The sequence below is a fragment of the Fusarium keratoplasticum genome, chromosome 11, assembly GCF_025433545.1.
Source record: "Fusarium keratoplasticum isolate Fu6.1 chromosome 11, whole genome shotgun sequence".
In the NCBI taxonomy this organism is placed as follows: domain Eukaryota; kingdom Fungi; phylum Ascomycota; class Sordariomycetes; order Hypocreales; family Nectriaceae; genus Fusarium; species Fusarium keratoplasticum.
In genome coordinates this window covers 32,566-58,460 of record NC_070539.1, presented here as the reverse complement: position 1 = coordinate 58,460, position 25,895 = coordinate 32,566, and the positions used below count along the sequence as shown (strand labels likewise).

At 51.4% G+C, this 25,895-nt stretch overlaps 10 protein-coding genes across 10 annotated transcripts; 4 read left to right on the top strand and 6 right to left on the bottom strand.

Moving 5' to 3' along the window:
* Nucleotides 1-495: 495 nt before the first annotated feature.
* On the bottom strand, nucleotides 496-2,275 carry NCS57_01281800 (MFS domain-containing protein; the record flags this gene model as incomplete). The annotated part of the gene is made up of 5 exons (XM_053062477.1): nucleotides 496-886; nucleotides 942-1,228; nucleotides 1,272-1,821; nucleotides 1,890-2,164; nucleotides 2,213-2,275. The coding sequence occupies 5 exons, from the start codon at nucleotides 2,273-2,275 to the stop codon at nucleotides 496-498; spliced, it is 1,566 nt and encodes a 521-aa protein (XP_052907372.1).
* Nucleotides 2,276-3,024: 749 nt separating this feature from the next.
* NCS57_01281700 (Aldedh domain-containing protein) lies at nucleotides 3,025-4,597 on the bottom strand (the record flags this gene model as incomplete). Its single annotated transcript, XM_053062476.1, has 2 exons — nucleotides 3,025-3,168; nucleotides 3,218-4,597. The coding sequence occupies 2 exons, from the start codon at nucleotides 4,595-4,597 to the stop codon at nucleotides 3,025-3,027; spliced, it is 1,524 nt and encodes a 507-aa protein (XP_052907371.1).
* Nucleotides 4,598-5,214: 617 nt separating this feature from the next.
* Nucleotides 5,215-6,074, bottom strand: NCS57_01281600 (uncharacterized protein; the record flags this gene model as incomplete). Its single annotated transcript, XM_053062475.1, has 3 exons — nucleotides 5,215-5,238; nucleotides 5,298-5,457; nucleotides 5,506-6,074. The coding sequence occupies 3 exons, from the start codon at nucleotides 6,072-6,074 to the stop codon at nucleotides 5,215-5,217; spliced, it is 753 nt and encodes a 250-aa protein (XP_052907370.1).
* Nucleotides 6,075-6,455: 381 nt separating this feature from the next.
* NCS57_01281500 (3-isopropylmalate dehydrogenase) lies at nucleotides 6,456-7,589 on the top strand (the record flags this gene model as incomplete). Its single annotated transcript, XM_053062474.1, has 1 exon — nucleotides 6,456-7,589. One exon carries the CDS (start codon nucleotides 6,456-6,458, stop codon nucleotides 7,587-7,589), a length of 1,134 nt encoding a protein of 377 aa, XP_052907369.1.
* A 2,365-nt stretch (nucleotides 7,590-9,954) lies between these two features.
* Nucleotides 9,955-10,938, top strand: NCS57_01281400 (BZIP domain-containing protein; the record flags this gene model as incomplete). The annotated part of the gene is made up of 1 exon (XM_053062473.1): nucleotides 9,955-10,938. Exon 1 carries the CDS (start codon nucleotides 10,042-10,044, stop codon nucleotides 10,936-10,938), a length of 897 nt encoding a protein of 298 aa, XP_052907368.1. The 5' UTR covers nucleotides 9,955-10,041.
* A 2,224-nt stretch (nucleotides 10,939-13,162) lies between these two features.
* On the bottom strand, nucleotides 13,163-14,794 carry NCS57_01281300 (uncharacterized protein; the record flags this gene model as incomplete). Its single annotated transcript, XM_053062472.1, has 2 exons — nucleotides 13,163-14,327; nucleotides 14,460-14,794. The coding sequence occupies 2 exons, from the start codon at nucleotides 14,792-14,794 to the stop codon at nucleotides 13,163-13,165; spliced, it is 1,500 nt and encodes a 499-aa protein (XP_052907367.1).
* Nucleotides 14,795-16,401: 1,607 nt separating this feature from the next.
* On the top strand, nucleotides 16,402-17,172 carry NCS57_01281200 (Expansin-like EG45 domain-containing protein; the record flags this gene model as incomplete). Its single annotated transcript, XM_053062471.1, has 2 exons — nucleotides 16,402-16,701; nucleotides 16,756-17,172. The coding sequence occupies 2 exons, from the start codon at nucleotides 16,402-16,404 to the stop codon at nucleotides 17,170-17,172; spliced, it is 717 nt and encodes a 238-aa protein (XP_052907366.1).
* A 1,076-nt stretch (nucleotides 17,173-18,248) lies between these two features.
* Nucleotides 18,249-19,368, bottom strand: NCS57_01281100 (uncharacterized protein; the record flags this gene model as incomplete). The annotated part of the gene is made up of 2 exons (XM_053062470.1): nucleotides 18,249-18,989; nucleotides 19,042-19,368. The coding sequence occupies 2 exons, from the start codon at nucleotides 19,366-19,368 to the stop codon at nucleotides 18,249-18,251; spliced, it is 1,068 nt and encodes a 355-aa protein (XP_052907365.1).
* Nucleotides 19,369-19,858: 490 nt separating this feature from the next.
* On the bottom strand, nucleotides 19,859-21,811 carry NCS57_01281000 (uncharacterized protein; the record flags this gene model as incomplete). Its single annotated transcript, XM_053062469.1, has 7 exons — nucleotides 19,859-20,104; nucleotides 20,155-20,261; nucleotides 20,307-21,003; nucleotides 21,053-21,408; nucleotides 21,457-21,500; nucleotides 21,557-21,684; nucleotides 21,794-21,811. 7 exons carry the CDS (start codon nucleotides 21,809-21,811, stop codon nucleotides 19,859-19,861), a joined length of 1,596 nt encoding a protein of 531 aa, XP_052907364.1.
* A 529-nt stretch (nucleotides 21,812-22,340) lies between these two features.
* On the top strand, nucleotides 22,341-24,093 carry NCS57_01280900 (MFS domain-containing protein; the record flags this gene model as incomplete). Its single annotated transcript, XM_053062468.1, has 3 exons — nucleotides 22,341-22,446; nucleotides 22,494-22,869; nucleotides 22,920-24,093. The coding sequence occupies 3 exons, from the start codon at nucleotides 22,341-22,343 to the stop codon at nucleotides 24,091-24,093; spliced, it is 1,656 nt and encodes a 551-aa protein (XP_052907363.1).
* Between the last annotated feature and the right edge of the window lie 1,802 nt (nucleotides 24,094-25,895).

Genomic DNA, 25,895 nt, shown 5'->3' with positions numbered 1-25,895 from the left:
CGTACAAATGCCAAGCACAAGAGGCAGCCAATATGAGCAACTGAGGGGAGATTAATAACTCGCATCGAGCAGGTGACATTAATCCCAAAGATAACACTCTTCCACACCATGGGAGAAACTGGGTCGCATCTTATGTTCGGCGCCAAGTGGCATCGGACAAGAGTGTCTCTCACCAACCCTGCGAGACTCAAGCAATCCCTTCCGTCGACCGACCTAGGTTTTTTATTTTCTTTGATGATCAGTCCATACGAGGCCATCAGCCACAGAAGCAAAAGATACAGTAATCAATACAAGACGGCATCAAAACCCAATACCGTGAAATACCGTAATCTATACTCTAGGTTTTAATAACGTAGGGACTGGAACTGAATGACTGATGTTTATTAGACTAAATTTGACTTGGCGCATATTTAACAACTTGACACCGTCGATTTCTCACTCCTTATCCAGCTCACCCCATCACCCTCTTGGGCCCAATCAAGCTGCAGCCTTGACTTAGGCCCCGGCTTTGCTCTCTTTTCCAGAACTCTCCATATGGGCAACGTCCAACTTACCGAGAAACTCATCAAGGTCCTTACGTTGCTCATCCGGAACGTCGTTGACGTGGACAGCGACATCATCGCCGAATCGGGCTGAAATCTCCTCCAGAGACAACTTGGCGGTCTCGGGAAAATACAAGTAAACGATGGGGATAAAGAAAATACACCAAACAATAATTACCAGGTAGTATTTCCAACCAACATGGACAAACCCGATGGGGGCTGTCTGGAGCAGAATGATGGTGCTAGTGAATTGGCCAAAGAGGGAGAATCCCATACCGATTGGGCGGATCTCTGTGGGAAAGATTTCTGCCACGTAGATGTACATGGTTGTATCGCAAAGGGTTCTAAAATGGACTAGTCAGAAGTCGGAAAGCGCTGGTTTAGAAGAGTATAACTTACCCCTGGAATGCTAGGTAGAGAAAGACGAAGAAGACCCCAGCCGCATTACCCGCCTTATTCGAGGTTCCGGCAAAATCAGCGATACAGGCAGCAAGGCCGCTTGTGGTAATCAGACAGCCAAAGAGGCCTGCCATGAACATCCACCGACGTGAGTTGACCTTGTCGTGAAGCCAGGCGCCCAGCGGGTTATAGATGATGCCGGCGGTGGTAAGCCAGAGGGCAGAGAGTAGGAGAGGCATAGACCCAGTTTGACCAAGGTTCGTATAAAGAATGACGGAGTAATTGTTCTGGAAGAGTTAGGAATAGTTCAAGCCATAGTCAAGAACTTACAATAATGAGAGGGCCAGCAAATTCGGCACCCCATTGAGTGAGGAAGCCTATCACCATGCGTTTGCGGTAGCTCTTCTTCTTGATCACAGCCATCCAAGGCCCGCAACCCAGCGCATCGAGCTTTGCGGCGTCCAGGGCAATCTGCTCCTTAATCTGATAGATCTCTTCTCGAGCCACCAAGTCGTCGGGATCCTCTGGGGACTTTCGCAAGTTACGTACAACCGCCCACGCATCTTCGACTCGACCCCTCTGCAAGAGCCAGCGTGGAGACTCAGGTATCCAGACAGAGGCCACCAACAGAACGAGGGGGGCGAGGCACTGCATACACAATGGAAATCGCCAAGCAAAGTCTGGCATGCGTGATGTGGCGAAGTAGCAGGCGTACCCAAGCCAGCCTGAGAGCATGTAGCCGAAGACAAGAAAGATGGCGTGGTGGCCCACAAGCCACCCTCGTTTATCGTGTGGTGCGAGCTCGCTCATGTACATAGGGCAGACCGTGACGAGGATGCCGATACCGATGCCTGCCAAGATGCGTCCTGCTTGAAACATCCTGAAGATACTGGGTTAGTCATCTGCTTTATACTGTAGAGACGATGCCAGCAGATGGGTAACCCTCACCCCAAGTTGGCTGCACCACCCTGCAGGGCTCCTCCCACCAAGGCAAAGGCCCCTCCAATCTGAATAGACCTCTTCCTTCCAAGGGCAGTCGCAGCCCACATGATGAAGAGTGTGCCAATTGCGCCGCCTGCGCTGTAGATTCCGTTTGCGGTCGAGATGGCTTGGGTAGTCTTGGTACTGTAGCCCGCCTCGCCCTGCTTAGGCAGGTCAAAGAAACTGTACCATCCTGGTTGTCCGATCGTGCTCCCGATGACTGAAGAGCAGTAGCCATATGTCTATAGGTGAGTTAGCATCCCACTCCGGTAGAAACTGTATTGACATACAAGTGAGCCAAATGCAACAGCAACTGTGACCAGCCTGTTGTAAGCGGTTGTGTGCTTAGCCATGGCAAAAAGAATTAAGGCAATATGAAATCACAATGCTTCGAGGTATTAGCAAGAAGAGGAAGAATTGGCTGTTGTTTTAAGGACTCGTGCTTGTTCCTGTGACCATGTTTCAATGTGGTTGACAGGGGATATGCTCTAGACCAACTCTGTGTTAGGGAGCTCCGCAACCCCAGACTCAAGACCCTTGTTTCGGGCTCCCTTGATCATGCTTACCCCAGAATGGAGGTCGGGGGCGGGGTAGGTCCGAGATGGCTGTTTGGCTTCCGGAGCGTGCCACTCTGGTGGCGCACCGGACATGACCTACGGAGTCTGTAATATCGGAGTCAGGCAGGGAAGCAGATGGAGCAGCCCCACGAATTCCATCTTCTACGGGACCAGCTTGCTGTCGAAAACAACGGCAAGTCTCATTCGCAACTTGAGAAGGATCGTGCCTGACAGGGTCGAAAGCGGCTACCCCAATACGACAAGATCCAGGCAGTACCAGGGCGACATGGACACTGACTACCTTCTGGGTGCAGCAGGGCCAGCATATCAGCGCCTACACTTGTACAGGCCCTGAGCTTACTATTTGGACTATTTGCTATTGTACCATTTACATTCAACCTCTTGTGTTACAACAGCTGCTCTAGTACTAATACTCAATCATCGTGCCCCTTGGATAATAAACTCTCCCAGGTTTCTTGATTAAGCTGAAAACTTCAAAGTCTAGCTGGTCCTTATTCATATGTCCCATTTTTACCCTACGTAGCTCAATACTTCTCTTCAATAGACAATGTCCCAGTCTTGCTGATGAGGAACTCATCGATAGCAACGTCCTTTCCACTCTCCTTCCCATGCCCACTGTCCTTGATTCCTCCAAACGGCGCCTCGGCCGAGGAGCTGTTACCGACATTCTACCCAATGTCAGTGTCATTTCAGGTCAAGAATATGGACAAGACTTACCAGTCCAATCATGCCAGCCTCCAGGCCCTCAAACATTCTCAGCAATCTGTCAACGTTCTTCGTGAACACGTAGCTCGCCAACCCAAGAGGTGTGTCGTTCGCTCTCTTTACAACCTCATCCTCCGTGTCGAAGCAATAGACGCCCAGAACAGGCGCAAAAATCTCCTCGTTTGTCATGGCCATCTTGTCAGTCATGCCAGTGAGAATCGTGGGTGCCATGAAGTAACCGTCCCCATTCTCCCTCTTGCCATTGCCCAGGACTGCTGTAGCGCCCTTGTCGACAGCATCCTTGTACAGCTCTTCTGCCTTGTCCAATCCTCTCGGCGTTGTAAGTGCACCAATAGTAGTACCCTCATGCATGCCATGCCCAAGCTTTAACGCCTTTGTCTGGCTAATGAGCTTCTCAACAAAGCCATCGTAGATACCACTCTGCACATAGAGTCGGTTAGACGTTACGCAAGCCTGGCCTGCATGCCGCCACTTGAGCGCCATAAGCTGCTCCATTGCCTGCTCGACGTTGGCGTCATCAAACACGATGAACGGGCAATTTCCGCCGAGCTCAAACGTTGTCTTCTTAAGGTTCTTTGCGCACAAGCCTGCGATCAACTTGCCCACACGTGTGCTGCCCGTGAAGCTGACCTTCTTGACCCTCGAGTCTAGACACAGCGCCTCGGCCACAGCAGGTGTGTTCTCGAGGCTCGTCGTGAGCACGTTGAGTGCACCTGGTGGAAAGCCTGCTCGTGTAGCGAGATGCGCGACTGTGACGGCTGTGAGGGGCGTTTCGGGAGAGGTCTTGACGACCATTGTGCAGCCTGCTGCTAATGCGGCCGCCGCTTTACGCAGAGCGAGCGCGATGGGAAAGTTCCACGGGACAAGGGCGGCTGCGACACCGACGGGCTGCTTGATCGTCAAGGCCCTGCGACCGGGAATGGCGCAGCTCATCGTCGTCCCATGCTCCCCCCGGTCGGCCTCACCAGAGAACCACCAGACAAATGTCAAGGCATAGTCAATCTCGCCGCGAGCCTCAACCAGTGGCTTGCCGGTTTCGTGGACAAGAATACGAGCGAGATCCTCTTTCACAGCGAGCATAATCTCGTGCCATTTCATCAGCAACTTCGCCCGCTGGCGTGGCGTCGTCTTGGAGTAGCGCTGGAACGCCTCGTAACAGGAGGCGATGGCAGGCTCGACGTCGACGGATGTGCAGTCGGGACATGTTGCCCATGGCTTCCCGGTACCTGGGTCGAGGACATCGAAGACCTTGTTGTCATGGGCTGAAACGAATTGGCCGTTGACATAGGAACTGAAGTGAAGGAGGCCGGTGTCTTGAAGCGTGAAAGGAAGAGAGTATGGGCTTGACCCTTGTTGCTGTGTGGTCGCCATTGTGCCTTGGTCTTGAAAAAGCAGATACAGCCCCAGTGCCCCGATTCAGCTTTTTCACATCTGATATACAGGAGTTTTCTGAAGCTCACAGGATGAGAAAGTTGGAGCCGAAGCTATCCGTAACAACCGATGCCGTCTCCGGCTCCGGCGGGGTGATCCGGGCCCCCATAATTACCCCGCCTTCTCGGGGTTGCAGTGCAGGGATCAGCTTCCATCCGGAAGCGGACCCGGGAACCTCTGCACACCAAATACGGAAGGGCATCTGAAAGCAGCCTACCGAGCATATGTTGATCTACATTCCTTTTAGTTTCAGGGTATCTTTTGATTCGTTGCTTGGAGTAGAAGGAAATATGTTGAGCTACCGCAATCTGGCACTCAGATCATTCTTTTGGGGCAACGCGGGGGAGACCCGGAGGCAATGTGTGTGTCGCTTCCGATGCTGGCTCATCGGCGCTTATTTGCAAGGCCGTGGGTGTATTTCTAATCATCTCGTCTGGGAAAGGCGCTACGTTTTAGGTGAGGTGTTTACGACTTTACAGGTTGAGCAAACAAGTCTTGTATGGGATTCCAATCATGTTTTTCCTTGTCATTTTTGTATTGCCATCGCTATCTCATAATCACACACAACGTCCTCCGTCAACCTATACCGTATATGCGTTAGAATCCTCAAGATCGAAACCAGCACAGCAGTTACACGTACCTCGAGATCAACACCAGTGATGAAGTTTGCTTCTTCACTGGCCAAATAACAGCAAGCGTTGGCGATGTCACCAGGCGTCGATGGTCGCCCCAGGGGAATCGTAGACACAAAACCCTTTCTGTTCTCCTCGGTATCGGGCTTGCCAATGAAGAGATGGGTCCTGCCTAGATCAGCATGATTTCTGTAAGACTCACTGATAGAAACTCACATTCCGGTGCTCCCAACCACTGGAGACACAGAGTTGAAGCGAACCTGGTGAGGCCCATATTCGACGGCCATCGTCTTGGTGGCGTTGATGACAGCGGCCTTGGAGGCATTGTACCAGGTCAACTTGGGCCTGGGACGACTTCCCGCCGTTGAAGCAACCTGAATAAAGCACCCAGGCCTCTTCTCCTTCAAAAAGTAAGGTACCAGAATGTTTGTTGAGTGGTACACACTCTTGACGTTAACATTCATAACCAGATCAAAGTCGGCCTCGGTGACATCCTCAGTCGGCTTGTTGGCATATGTTGCGCCAGCATTGTTGATGACGATATCAAGCTGCTTGAACCTCTCAAGCGCAAGAGACAAAACGGCACGCCAGTCGTCGGGCTTAGTCACGTCTGCGCGGAGGAAGTGGCACTTCAGCTCAGAGGCGACGGCTTCGCCTGCTTCGGAGGAGAGGTCGGTTATGATGACGTTGGCGCCCTCAGAGACAAATTTGGCGGCGATGCCTTTGCCGAAGCCTGATGCACCGCCAGTGACGATGGCTGTTTTGCCCTGGAGACGACCTGACATGTTGAGTGAATCCCAAAGAAGGATTAGAAGATGGTAGCGGTTCAAAGAGGGGACGTGAAAGACGGCTTCACATGTTGATATAGCCGTTTAACAACCGGTTTGTTTCTGATCCCCGCCGACACCAACTGAACCCCGCACGCCCGAGCGGCACACTCCATGCAACACATCATCAAAATGCATCACAGGAACTTGAATCCTTTCCGGTGTAATCCCACATCCTTGGCGGTCCCACCATCCGTGCAGTCTCACTGCGTCGTTCCGCAAGTCCGACATCGGAAAAGCACCCAAGCTCAAGCCCGCAGCAAAGCGACGCCGTTGTATTTGTACGTGTGATGCTCTCCAGATTGCGTTGTTCCCCAGTCAAGCATCTCACTTGTTACAATGACTCCTAAAACTCTTCGCATCCTCGTCCTCCCCGGCGACCATGTCGGCCCTGAAATCATGGCCGAGGCCCTCAAAGTCCTCGACGTGATTGAGGCCAGTCGTCCAGACTTGCGCTTCGAGCGCGACATGGACATTGTCGGCGGCTGCAGTATTGACAAGCACGGCACACCCATCACTGACGCTGTCCTCGACAAGGCCGTTGCCAGCGATGCTGTGCTCTTCGGCAGCATCGGCGGCCCAGAGTGGGCGGGCGCTGACCCTACACCTGAGTCGGGACTTCTGAAGTTGCGCCAGAAGCTCGATGCCTTCGCCAACCTAAGGCCATGCGAGATTCTCGTCCCGAGTCTTGTCAGCGCCTCACCAATTAAGCCTGAGCTTATTGCAGGCACCAATTTCATTGTGGTGAGGGAAAACTGCGGCGGTGCGTACTTTGGCGTGAAGAAGGAGGAGGCAGACGTTGCATCTGACCTGTGGGTGTACTCGCGGTCAGAGGTTGAGAGGTTGGCGCGAGTGAGCGCTGCTGTCGCCAGAATTCTGCATGCTAGCACCGGCGCCGAGGGCAAGCCGGTTGTCTGGAGCGCCGACAAGGCCAATGTCCTTGCGAGCGGGCGACTTTGGCGTCGTGCGACAACAGATGTCTTCGAAAAGCAGCTATCCGACGTGGAGCTGAAGCATCAGCTCGCTGACAGTCTGGCCATGTTGATGGTCAAGGACCCCAAGCGCTTCAACCACAGCGTCATTCACACGGACAACACCTTCGGCGACGTCCTCTCTGACATCTCAGGTGGTCTCACAGGCACATTAGGCGTCCTGCCCAGCGCCAGTCTCGCCGGTGTTCCTGGAGAGGGCTCATGTAAGGGCCTATACGAGCCAGTCCACGGTAGCGCGCCGGACATCTCGGGCAGGGATCTCGCGAACCCTGTCGCCGAGATTCTGAGCCTAGCTATGATGCTACGGTACTCGTTCCTACTGGAGAAAGAGGCCGCTGCTGTGGAGCAGGCTGTCATCAAAGTGCTCGACGCGAAGGAGAATGGCGGATTAGAGATGAGAACTGGAGATCTGGGGGGTAGTGCAAAGTGCAGCGAGGTTGGGGATGCAGTTTGTCAAGTGCTGAAGGGGTTATTGAGGTGAGAGTCGCATGGTTTAAAAGAGCTACAGCGTACTAGTAAAGCGTTTAGCGCTCGTTAGAAATTTAGAGCACAATCACAGTGAGCAGTTTCCCATCGCTTAGTAGAGTCTTTAACATAGGCATTATACACCGGAGAGGGAGGTGACTATTGCAGTATCCAACATTAATGAGGACATTGTTGATAGCATTGAGTGGTACGTTTAACTCAATGATCCAATGGACCAGGGACTCCTAAAAGTCGGAAACAACGTAGATTATGGGCTTTAGTGGAGACTCAGCTTGAGACTGAAGGGTGGCGAGGGCCACAGAAGCTGCTGACGAGGAGGGGTCCGGGGCGTAGCCATTCGTGATTGAGTGGTGGGTTTCAAGGTGCGTAAGCGCGGCAGTCGTAGCTTTCAGCTCGGACAAGCCGGTCTAACCCCTTCCACGGGAATCACAGTATTTTCAGAGCCAAAAGGTGTCTCCAGCGGTATTCTCAATGACTTCCACAAGGAAATCACCGTGTTCAACAACGAAGTAACGCAGTTTATTCCGGTGCCACAGCCAAGAGTAAAGAACGTAGGTCTTTGCGATCATCATGTACCTCGTATCATCGATCTTCAGCTCGGCTAGCTGCTGGGCAACGGAGGGGACTTTCGAGGATAATCCTACGGGGTCAGGGGGCTCCGGGGCGAGGAGGAGGTTCTTGACGGCGTAGGAGCGGTGGAAGGAGACTCAGAGAGGAATAAGTCATCGTTTTCCTCGTCAAAAGGTAGCCTAGCACCGTAATTGACGTCATCTTCGTTGCCTTTCGTTCCTCGGTTTACTGCCACAAATTACGGCGAGTAGAGACCCAGACGTACCGGACCCCTATCTGCGACGTAGACTTAGTGGCAATCGTACCGGCAAGAAGGTGATAAATATGACGAGAATTGCGAAAATAATAATAATAATAATGAAACAGGCAATAAAACGGCGCTCAGATCAGCCAAAAATGCGGCCTTTTGGAGGGTTAAGAGGAGGAATTTCTGTGTGTAAGAGAGGACGGAAGAGAGGTTGAAAGGGAGGGGGCGCGAGCGCGTTGATTGAATCGCGAAATCACGTGACCACGAAGCCTTTTTCAGCGGTCAAAAATGAAGAACATCGGAATTAGTCACAATACCTAATTCTAGCTCTTTTATCATTAAAAATACCCATCTGACTTGAATGTCTTCTCAAGTCACTCGGTCTGTCTTGAATGGAGTAAGCCAGAGAAAACCCGGCTTGATTTGGATTGAATTGGCTGACTCGCGCTAACTTGAATTGATCGCAGCGCTGATTGGCACGGAGGCAGCCGTCTTCATCCCTCCCGTTCTTGTGGAGACGACGATCATGACGCTCGGACAGACGATCGCCATTGTATTCCGGTCGAACAAACAGATGCAGCCATTCAAACCGTTGTAAGTATTGGTGCAGATACCCGTGTGCTTCCTACAGTTATAGCAGCGATTGTAAGTACCACTTTACGCCAAAAGCGATGAGTTGTGCGAGGCAACACCTAATCCAGCCAACCAGAAGAACCAGGTTGCATGTCTAGCTCTAAAATAAACAACCAGTCGTGGATTGATTAAAAAAAAAAGGGTACACTTGGACGATCACCGTTGTTTCCTCTTTTCCTGTCTCGCCGCCTGATCCCAATGGTGTAGTTGCCTGTTTACCCCCTCTCAAGCATCCCGGCTAGCCTGGAACTACCCCACCCAACTCTATACCGGCTCCCCGATGTAACATCAAAGTTCCCGCAAGGTCAATTGACATCAAGGTTGAGCCTCACGCTAGGATCGCCTGTCCCTCAGTCCGATGTGTTCCCTTTCTGGATTAGCGAGGAACGAGGAACGGCCTTGAGCCAGCCACGGCGAGCGCACGGGCAGGCCTCCATGATCTGGATTCCATCACAGCACGTCACTCCCGAACAATGGTAGGTAGACGGCCGGTGATGATGCGAGAAAAGGATGCCAGATCAAGGGTTCTCGGTTCAGAGCCAGGCCACCCTTTCCTTGCTCTTAGTCTGGCGTTTCAACAGTGCCCGTGAGATTGAGACAAGGGTGAGGCACGGGCTCTTCTTACTCACGTACTGAACACCCTCAGCTTTGTCTTCAGCCTTCCCTCGTCGGTCCTTCGTCCACCTGCACAATTCCAAAGAGCTCGATCATTGGCTGCTCCTCGTTTTGTGTCTGTTCAGGTTATATAGATGAGGTTATTCTGTCTGCAATCAGTTCTGCGAGTCGGGACAGTTTCTTCTTCCATCTCCAATCATCCCGAGCTTCTAATAGGGTCCACCATCAACTCGAACCCAGCATTACTAGCGCAGACAATAGGCTAGCGGTTCATACGATACGCCTCCGGGTGGTCAATAATTCCAATTCGGTATTTTCCCACTCTCGTGGCCAAAACTCTAGCCTCTTGCACAGAAGGATATCGTTTGATCCCTACCATCCTATGGACGACAGAGCCCTAGGTTTGCTAAATCCTGTGGAAGATGACTGGACCTTTGCGACACCTTGCATCTCTCAACATTTTCTATGGGAGCAATGGTGCTCGATCGACCAGCTAGGACCATTTGGTTCATCCCAAGATGAGACTAGCACGGTAGCCATTGTCAACACGCCGACCGGTCCCTCGCCTCACGATAGCTTCGTATATCGCAGCGATATTAGCTCGGCCGATCTGTGGAGCGACAACAGCCCTACGACCGAGTGTACCGATCCATGGGGTGCCCTCATCCCTATCACAGAGACTTCACCTTCTTTCTTGCCTTCTGACCCGGTTGCTTTTGAGAAGTCACCTCCCTTCCATGAGGATGACTGCCACCAGCCCTGGGTAGCAACGAAACAGCGCCGAAAGCGGAATCGCGACACCAACAGCCTTCCTCTTCGCAAGTCCGATAGACAAAGTCCGTCAAGCGAAAAAGACACGACGACACTGGCAGAGGAGAAGACACAACATACAACTATTCGCCCCAACAGAAGTGTCAGGGGTGATAATGCTTACGCAGGCCAACCGCGGAACGACGACATGAAAAATGTCCGGAAACGGAACCGAATTGCAGCCAACAAATTCCGAGCCAAGCAAAGGGATGAACTACTGAGACTCGAGTCCAGCGAGCAAGACCTGGAGCGCATCCATCGCGATCTTTCCACATGCGTGACCGACCTGACCCTCGAGGTTTATAACCTTAAAATGGAACTTCTACAGCATTCGGGGTGCAACTGCGCCCTCATCCAGAACTACCTCGTCCACGAGTCCCAGCGTTATGTACAAGCATTAGAGGAGGGGGTTCAGCGAGGGGCCACATCTTGGCAGCCGGAACAGCCTGGCCGGACCGAGCAAGGATAAAGGCGGGATTCAAACGGAGCTGGAAGACATATGATATGACAAGACGAGATTGGAGAGACCCCTGCTGGTGGCTTGTTGAAGATGGAGGGGGATATGAAAGAATTCGGAATGACGGGGATGCAATTGGCCTGTTAGTCACTCCATACCGCAAGAGGCTTTCCTTGTGTTGCGTAGTTCATCCATGGGGGGTTTACCGTTTTCAGGGTCTTTTGTGGCTGACCCGTATTACTAAACTCTTTCGAGATTTGCTTGCGCGACGTGTCGAATGCGGTAAGCATCTCCGTAGGCTGTGGCGTGATGAAGGCGGCTCAATATGACTGGGCACACAAATGCCCTCTTATCTCGATAATGTTTCTGAGAAGCGGGGAAATTTCGGAATGGGGTGTATGTTGAGCAGGGCAAAGCGACGAACAGATGATAGCAATTCGTGGATGACCTTATTGCAAAAGGCGATTCTTCCCTTTGTTGGTGTCTCCGTTTCCGCCACTTGTGAAACCGAAGCGCTTCTCAGCAGCCGCCGTGTCCGACCTGCCACCTGATTCATTGAGTCTCACCGTTTGAGAACACCACTAAAGAGCTATGTGAGGTAATGAAGGAGGGGCGTATGCAGGTTTGATCACCGCGCTAACGTTAGATAGCAGTTCTCGCAGCCCTAGACGATGAACTGGTGCGCATTGATCTTCGGTTACACTACCCGAGTGGTACCCTGGCCCCTGCAGCAGCCTCCTTGGCGACGGCCACATCATGCACGATGTTGTTTTTGGACTTTCGTAATGCTGGTATTTGGTGACAACTAGTGACCTGTCGCAGAGCAAGCGAATTGCTGAGTATGGTGTGGTCAATCTCAACCTGGACAATCAGGCCGAGAGCTCATGGTTCCTGTCAGTCAGCTGGGGCACAACATCAGATGAGATGCAACTTATCGCCTGTTTCGGAGGCGTGCAGGAAACCAACAGGTGCACCGCGCTGTCAGCATCTCGAATTTTGTGATGTCAGGTAGTTCTCAGATATCCGCCACCGTCATGAAGGGAAAGTCAATCTTGGGTAATGAGTAATAACGTCTACGATTGAAAACTCAACGACGAGCCTCGACAGAAACCTGCACTCGCGGAGCCTCGCAGTCAGGGCATCTACGTGCTATAGCCGAACTGCGAACGGGTGGCTACAGAAGAGTATATGGCCTACCTTTCAGCCAGTTGTTGCGGATCGAGCAAACGCGTTTGCCAAACAAACGAGCAAATCCCCTTCAGCTTCCGACCGGCCAGCCCCGCACCTAAGCTATTGGTCTTGGCCCCTTATCGAATGGCTCCAAGTCCTGAACCTCGTGACACTTTGCGTCAAGTCCAGATGAAGGCGTCCAAGGCTCACTTGGTGGCGTCCTTGGTGCTGACCTCTCGTTGCCCTGACATATCGGCTATCATATGCGACGCCAAGCAAGCAATCGCGACTGCACCGGGGAGTCGGGAGGGAGTGGCTCAAGGTTGTGCGAGGCCGTGGGCCACGTTACACATACTTCCATGCATGGCCTTCCCATTGAATGTGATGGCAATGTGCAGCACGAGGCATATTGCAGCTGGCCAGGGATTTGGCGCACCAACCTCGGCGATTGGCGCAGTCCGTCTCCGAGGGGCATTTCCCCAATGAGGAAAGTCCGATGACCTGGTGGATCAGAGCTCATTGCGGGGAACCCCGAGCCTTATACCGGTACCTTGCAAGCCATGCAGCGGCTGTAGAAGTGTTATTGAAGGGAGAGAAGAGAGGAGATACTGCGAAAAGGATGTTGGTGCATTGTGACGTATGGCCCCTATGGAATAATTACCATATCAACTGCAGTAACTAAGTTATATAACTATTTCTTCCGTAATCGCGGACGCATTGTTGCGATCAGAACTCTCCTTGCGAGAATTGTCCACAATTGGCCATCCACAATGCCAAGAACCATCAGGCTGGAACGACGGAATGACGTCCCCTGCCGGACTCGAATGTCAGAGGGTCAGTTGGTCAATGATCAACGCTCGGGTCTCCTTCGAACGGATGGCAGTTGATGAGATGCCCCTGCAAACTGACAGCTAGCCACCTCGGCTCGACAAAAGCAATATGCAATTCGGCTAGCAAAGTGCATGACTGCTTTGGCGTTGCCGCAGATGACCGAGGCATAGTCCATGGCCGGCGCCACGGCCCGATGAAGAGCTGCCCAGCTGTGCGGACCCTGGGGTGGGCTACCTCACTTGGATTTTGTGGGGCCTACACGGCATCTGTCATGCCGAAGCGGAAGGCGTTCTGGGTCGGTTAGAGCTGCTGCCGGCTTGCGATATTGGCGGTTGCCAGACATAAAAGCTGCCGGAGCTTCGAGTCGTTCGTTGGTAGGCTTCCGGGTTAGACTGGTCTTTTGCTTCCCGGTGCGATCTAGCAAAATAGCCATGGATGAGTAGGATTCCTGAGACAGCGGGGCGTTGTGGCCACGGGTTTGGCCGCGCAAGAGTAGCTGGCGTGAGCCGTTGCCAAAGTGCCTGGTGCTGCTAGCCTCCATACCTTTTCTCCTGGCCTTGCGCCGCCGCGCCAAGAGCAACAACAGCAGACCAAACAAGGTCAAGAATCCGAGGATCGATCCAAGTGTGATACCCAAGATGACGTTGGAGCTGAGACCAGAATCATCGTCACTGCTGCCAGCGGCCACAACTGCAGCGTCCGTCATGGCCGAGGCGCTGGCCTCCGGTATTGTCAGAGAAGCGCTTGAGCTGCCTGTTGACAAGATAGTCGGGATCGCTAAGGTTGACGACCTCGTCTTGGTGGAAGTTGGCTTGGCCGACTTGGTTGAACCAGCTGTCTCGGTAGCTGAGAAAGCTGAAGGGGTCAACCTGCTGTCGGACAGAACCTTTTGATTCTCGGCATCGAACACCCGAGTAGTATCGAGCCACGAGTTCTCGGTAGCATTGAATACGGCAAGAGGCACTTCGGAATTACCACCAGAGAAGATAACCTTGCCGTCTGCGCCTTGGGCAATGGCAAAATTCCGCCGTGTAGCGGTTGGCGCAAGCGTCGAGTTGTACTCTGGCCAGTCGTATAAGGACAGATTGAGATTCTTCTTGGTGACGGCGACCGAGTTAGAAAAGGGCGCGCCGGAGGCATCTTGGAGAACAAATCGGCGGACCAGGTTCGGAGATTGTGAGAGATCGAAGGGGTAGAGGCTCTTGGAGCCATAATCCCCTGGCATCACAAGGGCCTGAATAGAACCCGCGTCCTTCGACAGGGGTTCTGCCAAGGTGGCTCCCGATTCCCTCCAACCTGTAGCCGGGTTGAACAAGGCAACGGCAATATTTCTAGTGTTGCCGCCGACCAAGCAAGCATCGGCATCAGACCAGTTGAGAAGAATAGGCTTGACACCGGGGCTAGAGTCATGACCATGGGAGTTAACGCTATAGGGCTCGGATGCCTGGATGGTGAAGGTTTCGCCCGAGGGGAGCGCGACTCCGTCTCAGCTACCGGCGTAGATAAGGATGGCATCGCTGGCCTTGATGTACGTCAAGCCATGCCACAGGCGATCTTTCGTGATCAATTTGGAGGGGGTGATGGTAGTCCACTTGCCTGTCCAGTAGGTGTACTTTTGCAGCCCAGTATAACCACCCAAGCCGCTGGTTCCACCCAGGACAAAGAGGCTAGCTTGAATGGTATCATCGGGGGTCGCCCCAACACAGACGGCCCCCGAAACCTTCTCTCCCATCACCAGCTTCTTCCATTTTGCACCTTCCTTCAAAGACAGGGACAAGAAGGCCTCGGGCGTGAAGGAGTAAAGGATGTTCTTGTAGATGGCGGAGCACGAGTCGTCCAGGGACGTCAGCGGCTTGAGCAAACTCATCGCAGCTGAAGTTCCCAGAGAAATCAAGAAAGAGGTCAAAAGCTGCATCAGTAGACTGACGAGGGCATAGCGATGATAGCTAGCAGTCGGGTAGAGTTCGCGTTACGGATGATGATATGTCGTACGACCACGGCCCAGTAGCGCTGATGCCGTCGGGATCGAAGATCGAGAATGGCAAAGGGGCATCATGGCGTGTTGAATGAAGAAGAAGCGAGATCGAGGTGTACGCATTCTGAGCAAATGCAAAGAAGGGGTGGACAACACAGCGGCAAGCAAACAATCTAGCTGGGCGAGCGTGGATAGAACTAGAGGGCTGACTGACAGGCAGCTGGCGTCAAAGGAGGGATATTCGCAGGAGGCGTTGAACTACCTACTTGTGTATAGCTGTACTGATGTAGGCTTCCTTGCACATGAACACGCGTCCTCCTCCTTTCGAAACCTTGGGATCATCGGGGAGGGAAGCCATCCATGTAAGTTGGCACCACCTCAATCACAGATGAACTTGAATCGACTGTACGACAGGACCTGCACCTTGTTGCTCTTGGCGAAGGAGGATCTGCGAGGACCCAAGTACTGAATCATTCCCGGAATGTCTGCCATTGGTGACCCGCTGAGCCCAATCCAACCAAAGAAGGAAAAAAAGAAATGAAAAAGGAGGCGGCGGTATCACCATCTGGAGGAGTGAGGCCTTGGGGGAATGGGCATCAAGGGCACAAGCGATGGACGCTCGGGTCCTCAGCACACCGAAGTTTCAGACAAGAGTTGGCCCAAGCGCTCAGGCGGCAGGGCGCTAGCGGAGCCATTAACATTTCCACGTTTCAGAATCAGGAGCAGAGACGCGGATGACGCGATTGTTTTTGTCGCGAAGTTTACACAACATCACGTGAAAAGGTCCTTAGGGTTTTTGTTTGAGCCCCCCTTCTTCGCCCGTCCTCTAAGATAAGAGTCATTCGTTCCTCAAGGCATAGTATAGGTCTTGACGCGTGTACCGCAAAGCTTATCTTCCTAATTATTTTAATCCTTTTTTTAAGAGAAAAATTTCACTAACTTTCGCTGCCCTCTGGCCCCTCTCCTCGGCTCCTTTAGTGAGTGACCCCAGCACCTAAGGGTAGCCCCCATTTGGGATAATCACTGACATGGGACACTCATTTCTAGAGCGCCTTAATTATCGAATCTTTTTTCTTCAGTCCCATAGAGCATGGATTAGACAAAGGTATGCGTGTTTAGTTTGATATCCCTACTGTCAAACTGGAAGAGCCCGAAGCAATTAGTGCAAACTCTCCGGATAAACCGGCAATGACCATACGATTGGAATATTAGAGGGATCGGTGGATGCAATCATTTTGCAGCGTGAGAGTGAGATTTCTGGCTGAGAGACGTAGACTTACGCTAAAGTGGCCGCCAATGCAAAGTCTGGACCATTATAAAGTAGCATCAAATGTGTGGGGGTCGCGTAGTGGCATGTCTTAGAGATGAACAGGACTGGGCCACTGTCGGGTAGGAAATTAGTCGGGGTTATATAAGGCTGCGGCTACTTGTCTTCTAGAACGTAATTCTCCATCCATTCATTTTCAACACAATACATTCTTTTCAAAATTCAATTCACTATGATTTTTGGTACATTCACCACTTATTTTGTCACCTTAGTGGCCACTGTCTCGACGGTTATCAATGCCGCAGCCGTCAGCAAAAACCCGGTTTATACCGGCCTCGGAACTCGCTATGGTAGTTCTGATGGCTGCACTGAGGAGAACTGCTGGCAGAACGGTGCCTGTAGTTTCGTTGGCTACAGTTTGCCTGCTGGTATTGATGGATCTACCTGTGTCTCTGCGGACATCTGGCGCAAGGGTGCCAACTGCGGTGGTTGCATCCAAGTTTCCTACAAGGGCAAGTCCCTCAAGATTATGGTAAGTTTACCCTGCTAGCTATTTTAGGGTTTCTAGACCTAACTTGTACTATAGGTCACCAATAAGACTGGCGGCGACAAGAACCATCTCGACATGACCCCCGCTACCTGGAGCAAGCTCACCGGTGGCATGGCCGGCGGCGGCGTCGACGGGATCAAGTGGAAGTGGATCGAGTGCCCTCTCGGGAAGGCTCCTCTCCAAGTTCACATGCACGGTGGCGCCTCCAAGTACTGGTTCGCCGCTACCATCGAGAACATCACCCACCGCGTCAAGGCTGTCGAGGTCAGCAGTGACAGGGGCAAGACCTGGAAGGCTACCAGCCTCAAGGACCCCAACATGTGGATCCTCAAGGGAACTTTGCCTAACGATATTGCCTGGGTCCGCGTTACCAGCGTCAACAACAAGAAGGTCATAGTAAAGAACGTTGCTCTCAAGTCTGGCGCCGTTACTAAGGGTACTTCTAACTTTTAAGGAGTAGATGCAAGGCGATTGTTTGAGAAAAAGCTAGATGCTTTTGGGAATTTCTGTTCCCATATATTAATTGTATGCCAAGCTGGCCTTATGGTTCATACACAATTTCTTATATATAAGTTCAATGCGGTGAATATGTGAAAGACATCCTCGAATAAATAGGTTAATTTAATACAATCTAATATGTCTTTTTCGCAAATTTAAATGCTTTAGTATTGTGCAGGAGCGAATATTGGTATTGCCACTCGAGTATCGCAGTTGACCCTTGATATCTGTTACTTGCGTCGGCCCCTCATCCTCCTGTACCAAGGACAGCTTGCAATTGATATATTACACAGGTTTCGTCCGTGCATTGACCTCCTGTCACCATTTTCTTCATAAAACTATATCCTTTTTATCCATGCACACTGGTCGGGTTTTAAATGCCCTAAAAAAGGTCGCGTGTTGGTGTTTAGTATGTTAACTTTTTGCGGGGCGTTATGTTGATAATAGTTGCTGGGCAACAAGTGCCACAGGCTCAGCACAGTTTTACCCTATATTAAATGGAATCCGTTTCTAATTCTCAAAAAACAAGCACGAGAAATTTAATTTACTTAAAGCACCTCGCCAAGAAGAAGCACGACGTTGAGAGTCTATGTAAGAGAATTCCGGAGTGTAAAATGTGATACACGCCAGATCAAGCCGCAAGGAATGCCAAACATCTCATCATTTCCTCATGATACTGCCACGTCAATCTGTAGCCCCTGCCACGATGGTGAAGAACTGGATGAAAGGCAAGGAGATTCCCTGTGAAAAGTTTGGAGACTTGAGGATTGTGAACCTCCCGGAAGAGGTAGGGACGAACGCATCTTGTAGGTCAGTAAAGTTGATTGACGAAGGCCAGGTTTAAGCGAAAATGATGCTGGGGGCCAGAAATGCGTCAACCTAAACTTGATTAGACAAAAGCGTTGAGTGATGCGGAATCTCTAATCAGAATTAAATTGTTTCCTGCGAATGCCGAGTGATCAAATTTATCTAATTTCTATCCGAGTACCTCTGTGCCTGTCAATCATGGTTGAACTTTTGGGTACTTCTGCTCACAGCCTAGCCATCTGGAGCTGATCACCATTCCTGTCAAAAGAAATCTTATGCCCAGTAATCATTGACTGTTGCAGCGCCGCGCCGATCCGTACTGCTGTAACTGCTGTCGTCAAACTAACAGGTACTGACTTGCCATCCAACACACAATCTGTAAACTCAATGGCCTCGGTCGTAAAGGCAGCACGGAAACGACCCCAATAGTTCTGCGGAACCTCGTGTCGAATACCCCCCGGCTCGTAGATCCGCACATGGTTATCAGTCGGCACGATGTTGACAGTCAGTTTGCCTTTGGTGCCAATAATCTCTGTTGAGTCTTCTTGGCCGGCTGCCATCATGCGGGACGCATATAGGTACGCGATCCGGCCGTCGTAGAACTCAACCACACCAACAGCATTATCACGGTCATTATACTGTCGAAGATCTGGTTCAACAGCCGTGATGCCCACGGCGTGGACTGATTTAACCTTTGAGTCCTCACCAAAGAACCACAAGGCTAGATCAATGTCGTGGATGCTGCAATCCACAAATATGCCGCCTGAAAACTGCGCGTAGGCAACAAAGAAGCCTGAAGGGTCTAGAACGTCACAGGTCTGGCTTCGAAGGACAGATGGACGCCCAATCAACCCTGACTGCATCTTCTGGTAGGCATCGCGGTAGGAGGAATCAAATCGGCGAGAAAAGCCACACATGACCTTTAGATCGGGACGGGCGGCGGCAGCGTCAACAACAGATTGAGACTTGAAGCGGCTGTTAGTATCTAGAGGATCAGGTTGGTAGATCTTAGCTCACAACTTCAACCGTAGTCCCGAGAGGCTTCTCACAGAGGACATGTTTGCCTGCAGCAATTGCAGCGTTTGCTTGCTCGGCGTGAACTGCGGTAGCAGAGGCAACACAGATAGCATCCAGACCCTGGTGAGCTATCATGTCGGCATAGTTCTCGTAAACAGATACGCCATGGGGAGCGAGGTTCTCAGTCGCCCATTGACGCTCGGCCACGTCTGGACTGCTGACAGCCACGAGGGTGGCCCGGGGCACGTTCTGGTGAAAGTTGAGGGCATGTCGCTTGCCCATACGGCCGAGACCCGCGACTCCAATTTGCAGCTTTCGGGGGGGCATTGTGAATGTTGGAAGATGAAGAACTTGAGCAGTCCGCTTTCGATCAAAGAACATTCTATGGGTTTAAATGGCTGCGCTGGCAGACGGCCCGATGGAAGGTCGGTCCATTCATTGTTCACCAAATGTTTGTGACGCTTCAACATCCGCCACTAGAGAAGCGGCTTGTCCAATTGCCAACGTGAAGGTTCCAAGGTCACCCCAACCGCGGCCCACAGCTAACCTCACGGCGGGGGCATTACGATGGGACAATGGTTCGGGGGAAATTGCCCCGATTGTAGACTCGGTTAAACGCTACGAATAAAATTACCCCAAGGAGTTTCAACATCCCAGCCCCTGCCCCTGAACACCCCATGGTCGCGCCCACATTAAGATGGGGTAGCTCTCACCTTAGTATTCCTGATTTTTCTCACTAACCTACAAGTCATTGCACCTGTACATGTCGAACATCTTGGCAAATCCTAGACAATATTGGCACATCTAGGCAACTACATCATGAATCCGCTGCAGCATCCCACCCCCAGGCTTTCTTCAAGTGTGCCTGTGCCGCGGCAGTGGGCCACGAGTGCTCAGCCTCGGCCAAGATCAACACGTCCAACAGCGCCCTCTGATCCTTCGCTGTAGTGAATCGATCCCCACACGCTGTAATCCCCATGCACGCAGTAAACATTGCGGGCCGGGTAGCCTTGTTGGACAGAGCAGTACCACAGAGCTCTCGGACTTGTGTCCGAATGTCATCCTAATCATGTGATATTAGACTACGCGGGAGTGATGAGCAGGACTACTTACATCGATCCTCTTCCGAGCTTGTCGAGCGGATGGCCCGATTCGTGGTGCTCTGTCATCGTGACACATGAGCAGAATCCTCGCAAAGATACTGTGTACAAGGCCAATTACTGTGGAGTCAGTGACTTTCCTTGATGGAAGTGGTGTTGACATACCGACAGCATGGTTGAGGTATGCGATGTATGGAAACACCTCGCCCATACTCTCATTGGGTTCGCTATAGGCTATTGGCAGCCATGACACTGGTCGAGCCCGCAACCAAGCCTGATCGTAATCGATCAAGTCCTGATACTCGTTCTTATTACGCCCACCAACGCCAAAACAGTAGTTTATGACCTCTGCGCAATGAATGATGATGCGATTTGCCCACGTATCGTCATCCGCGGGAGAGAATGATCGGTCGATGAATAGGTGGTCGAGCTTGATCTTGACGGGTCTCTGGCCGACAAAGCTCATGTAAATCTCTTGTCTAAGTCCAATCCAGAACGAAGCTTGGCGAAGACTGCTTGGATACGTAGATGTATTGGGCGTGTTCATGAACAGCTGAATTCCTAGGAGGTGGCCTTCGTGGTCTGTGCCAATCAGGGGAACATCGAGTTCTTCAAGGGTCCGCAAGAGTATTGTCGCGGCCAACAAGTCGTCGTTTGTCAACGCTGAAGAATCGCTCGAGACGGTCGTCAGATGTTTGAGGCATTCTTGGTGGTACCTGTCGGCGGCATAGGGATCGTATTGCGCGGTAAGACTGAGATGTCGAGAAGAAAGGGCAAAGATGGCGTTGAGAAGAGTTGGGCAAGTTGCGGCGCGTGAAGGAACGACAATAGCAAAGTGGCGCCTACAGTCGCAGAGATCAAACTCCAATAGTCAGCACAGATGGTACTTGGATATGAACAACCTTGCGTACCCAGGTGCACATGTAGTCCCGGTAATACTCCATCAACCGGACTTCATGAGGTTTGGTAAGTGGAAAGACGTCACCAGCCTCGATGTTGGCCAGTCCCAGCAAAGAACTCTTTGGGACTGTTGTGAAACTACAGTCGACTCCATGTCCTGGAACGTTATGTGAGACGGCTGCAGGGGTCAAACGTAACTCTCTCGAACTATTCACGAGCTCCGCATCAACGTCGGCCTCGAACTGGCTTGTACTTGGATCGAGATCCGCCGGCGAGTCACCAAGAGACATCTCTTGATGGCCAATCTGCCACGGACTCTCGGACAAATACTGAGCCTCAACATCTTGCGTCTCGTCCACAAACCGTACTTCCAGGTGGTCAGTAAACAATAGCTCCAAGAACCTTGACAACTTACACCGCCGCGGACACTGGACCCATGTCTGATCCTCCTTGGGTGACCTGTAAGAAATCTCAACTCAACATGACCTGTCTGAACGTGGGGGAGTGGGTCCTACTCGGTTGAATGCTTGAAGCGAAAAGCGGGCGCTGTCGAGCAGACTTTGCCTGTCGAAGCGCACCGGAGACAGGCCCGAGATTGTTCGCCTTCTCCCCAGATGCACTTGAGATGCTGCGTCTTGCAGGCCTGCGATTGTCAGACTGGAGCCAAGATAACCACCACACGTTTGTCCACTGGACTGAGTCGTCATAGTCGTCGGTGGGGGGAGAACGGGCAAAGTTCCCGGTGGACTCACTAGACAGGCTGCCGACATGTTTTACCTCAATTACTCCACGTGTAACCTGAGGTCAGTCTTGACAAAGGGCAGGTGGCCCCGACTATATCATAATCGTGTGACGGCGTTGTCAGGAGACAAAGGCCCGAATATCGGTTCGAAGATCCAGATTTTCCAAAAGAGGGGAAATGTCCCGGCCCAACAGGAATATCCAAGCTCGTAGCCCCGTGAAAAGGTCAATAATCCCGATGATTCTCCACTCACACGTCACCAAGGAAAACACCCCACAAACTGACTCGCGTATCCCCAAATTCTGAACCCCAGACCCCATGTTTTCCCCCATGGAACCGCGGAGAAGGAGGAGTAGTCTAATTCGTGAGTCTCGATTGGCTGTTGGAACATAGTGCACTGGCTCGAAAGCCGTTGATCAGAGGGCATTGGCCAAGGATCGAAACTATAAAAGACCTTGTTCTGGCCACATTCTGAGGCATCATCTCTACAGCCTTGCATCTGCACATCTCCTCTCCTTCTTCCATTATCTACCTCCTTCACCTCGCCAATCTCCATTATGGTCGGCAAACTTGACCCAGTCAAGGGGAAGCGCGATGACTATGACATCGCAACGGAGGAGCATGTTGGCATGAACATGACCGTGGAACCCTATGGCCCGTCAGGTAGGGAACTCGAAACCTTGAACTTTCGGAGCTGACATTTGATTCAGGCTTCCGTGGCCTCTTCTCTTCTCCCTATGTTGCCATGTGCGCTGCCTTCTCTGCCATCGGTGGCCTCTTATTCGGCTATGACCAGGGGGTAATCAGCGTCACGCTTGTCATGGAGCATTTCCTTGATCGGTTCCCCGAAGTCGGAAACGACGCACCAGGCGCAGGTTTTAAGAAAGGCCTTATGACGGCCATGATCACATTAGGTGCCTTCATCGGCGCTATCAACCAGGGATGGATCGCCGACTGGATATCTCGCAAGCGATCTCTTATGGTTGCTGTTGTTGTCTTTGTAATCGGTTCGGCCATTCAGACCGGTGCTATTGATTATACTATGCTTGTCATCGGTCGGTTCATTGGCGGCATAGGCATTGGACAGTGAGTTCACAGTATATCCTTCTTCGCTCTAACATCTACTAACCTTTCAGGCTCTCCATGGTCGTTCCACTATACATCTCTGAAATTTCGCCCCCAGAGATTCGAGGTTCTCTCCTTGTCTTCGAGGAGCTATCGATTGTTATCGGAATTGTTGTCGCATTTTGGATCACTTATGGAACCAAAGATATGACCAGTCATTGGTCGTGGCAGCTTCCATTCCTTCTGCAAATCCTCCCTGGCCTTCTTCTTGGATTCGGCGCAATCTTCCTCCCTTATTCGCCACGCTGGCTGGCATCCAAAGACCGAGAAGACGAAGCCTTAGACAGCCTTGCCAAACTACGAGCCCTCCCCAAAACCGACCCCCGAGTCCAGCGTGAATGGATGGATATCATCGCTGAGGCACGATTCCAGGCTGGCATTCTCCGAGAGAGGCACCCTCGGCTCACTCAGCGCACCGATTATGCTAGTAAGATTCGACTGGAGCTTGTTAGCTGGGCAGACTGCCTTAAACCTGGATGCTGGCGCCGTACGCTTGTTGGTGCGGGTATTATGTTCTTCCAACAATTTTCTGGAATTAACGCCCTGATTTATTACTCTCCTACGCTCTTTGGCACCATGGGCCTCGACTCTGAGATGCAGCTTATTATGTCAGGTGTCCTCAATGTCACACAGCTGGTTGGTGTCTTCTCGAGCTTGTGGACACTTGATCGATTTGGCCGTCGAACTATCCTACTTACTGGCAGCTTCCTGATGTTTGTTCCGCATCTTATTATTGCTGTCTTGGTGGGCAAGTTTTCACATGACTGGCCAAACTATACTGCTGAGGGCTGGACAAGTGTCACGTTCCTGCTCTTCTATATGCTTGCCTTTGGTGCCTCGTGGGGACCCGTCCCTTGGGCCATGCCAGCCGAGGTCTTCCCATCAAGTCTCCGTGCCAAGGGTGTGGCCATTTCGACATGTTCAAACTGGATCAATAACTTCATTATCGGCCTTATCACACCTCCGCTCGTTCAAAAGACCGGCTTTGGTGCTTATATTTTCTTCGCTGTGTTCTGTCTATTGTCTCTGGTTTGGGTTTGGTTCTGTGTGCCGGAGACCAATGGTAAGACTTTGGAAGAGATGGATGAGGTTTTCAACGATAGAAGCGGTGTGGAAGATATCACAAAGAAGGAGCGTACTCTTCGCGAGGTGTATGACGAGAAGGTAGCTCAAGACGCAGCTTGAATGCGACATTTCAGGCTATCCTGAACCAGGCTTGATTGTGGAATACACTACAATCCCACCTCTTGAGGGTTAGCAATACGCAACACCCCTTTACAATCCCATCAAGAACTAGATATTAGATTATCCTTACCAAGATTGAACATTCCTTTCATACTCTTTGGAAATTTCCTTTTCCAGCCACCCAATCACTATATCTATTGCTTGGCGTGTCTTTACAATGACGGACGGTGCGTCAGCCATGGGCGCCGCGACAGCTAGGCTCTCAACCCACAAACAGAGGTCTTCACAGATCAGGTTGATGTATCCAGTCATTCATTAGTGAAGAGCTGGATTAAAGGGGTTATAGATAAGTCAGGGGAGATTTACAGTTGCCTCAATGCGGCAGGCATTGCCTAAGTTTTAAGCCACCGAACTAATGATCATTCGGGAGAAGAACGAAGATGTTGATAGAGTCATGAACGTCAACTACAAGGGAGTTATCTATTGAACTCGTGAACAGATCAAAGCCATGCTCTACATGCCCAAAGTCGGCCACCCAAGTAATGTCAACGTGACCAGCCTTTCTTGCCTGATGCATATCCCCGGGGGTACACATGCCGCTACCCTGGACTTCTCTATTTCCGGCTCGATATAAACTGTCAATATGATGTTGCCTGAAGGATAATAGTTCCAGGGCTCCAACGACTCCACGAGGGGAAAGTTCATCGTATATCAGATAGCATCACACCCTCAACTTCGTAAACCATTACCCCCAAAAGTGATATATTCTGGATCAGCAGGACCTCAGCTCACGCGGCGTCCTCGGAACACGCGGAAATCGTCACAAACGTCCAATAGGCTTTCAGAGTAATCGGGATCGGCATCCTGCACCCCGCATTTTATATCTCCTAGACCCTACTGAGTCCTCGCAGCATTTTTTTCTCTTGCATTTATTCATAGATGTGAGACCAAAATTTTACCGCTGTTCACTTTCTACCTCGTCTGATTTTCTTACCATTCCCTCATCCAAACTACACATGGATCGAAACGAGCGATCCTCGATGAGCAGTTGGAAGCGCCGGTTTAACCCAACGCAACTGGAGAGAAAGCGCCGTTCAGATAGGCTCAATCAGCGTCTGACAAGGAAGCAGACAAAAGAATACATCGCTGAACTGGAAAAGAGGATTCAAATCTTGATACATGGCGAACACGAGACGCTTATCAACCAGCTCATCAAGGAAAATAACGACCTTAGAGCATCCCTTAGCAGATAACAGACTAAGACGGAGGAAACCATTTCACGCGCAAGGGAGTGTTTGGAGGGAGGAGAGTTGTATGTATTCTAGCGAGGAACCTTTTCTATGTCAAGATGCCTAGCATGGTCAGTCAGTTTTCGACCAAACCCTGAGCCAGCTTGGTCAGACAGTGGATGAAGCGAACGAAGCCATAACGTTTGACTTCATACGCCCTTCGCCTTGCCTAGTGTTGCAATCAGTCGATCAAGCTCTGCCTTGTTCGTCGTCATTTACAACGTCGATCGTATTCGAAGCGGCCAGCCTTGTATTACCGTCCTCGTTTGGCCAGAGAGCGCTGCCATTGACGCAAACGCAATGGGTTCAGTCCATCTTAATGTGGAAGATAGCCAACTCACATGCTTCAAACTGCTATTTCCTGCTTTCTCACTTTAACCTGCAAAGAGAGCCAACATGTCTAACAGTTGGTAAGTTTGTCAAAACACTGTAAGGTCGGTTTGCTGACTGGCTAATGATTCAAGTAGAGGAGATACAAAAGGCCATTGCGACGCCAAGCTTTGATTTTCAAAT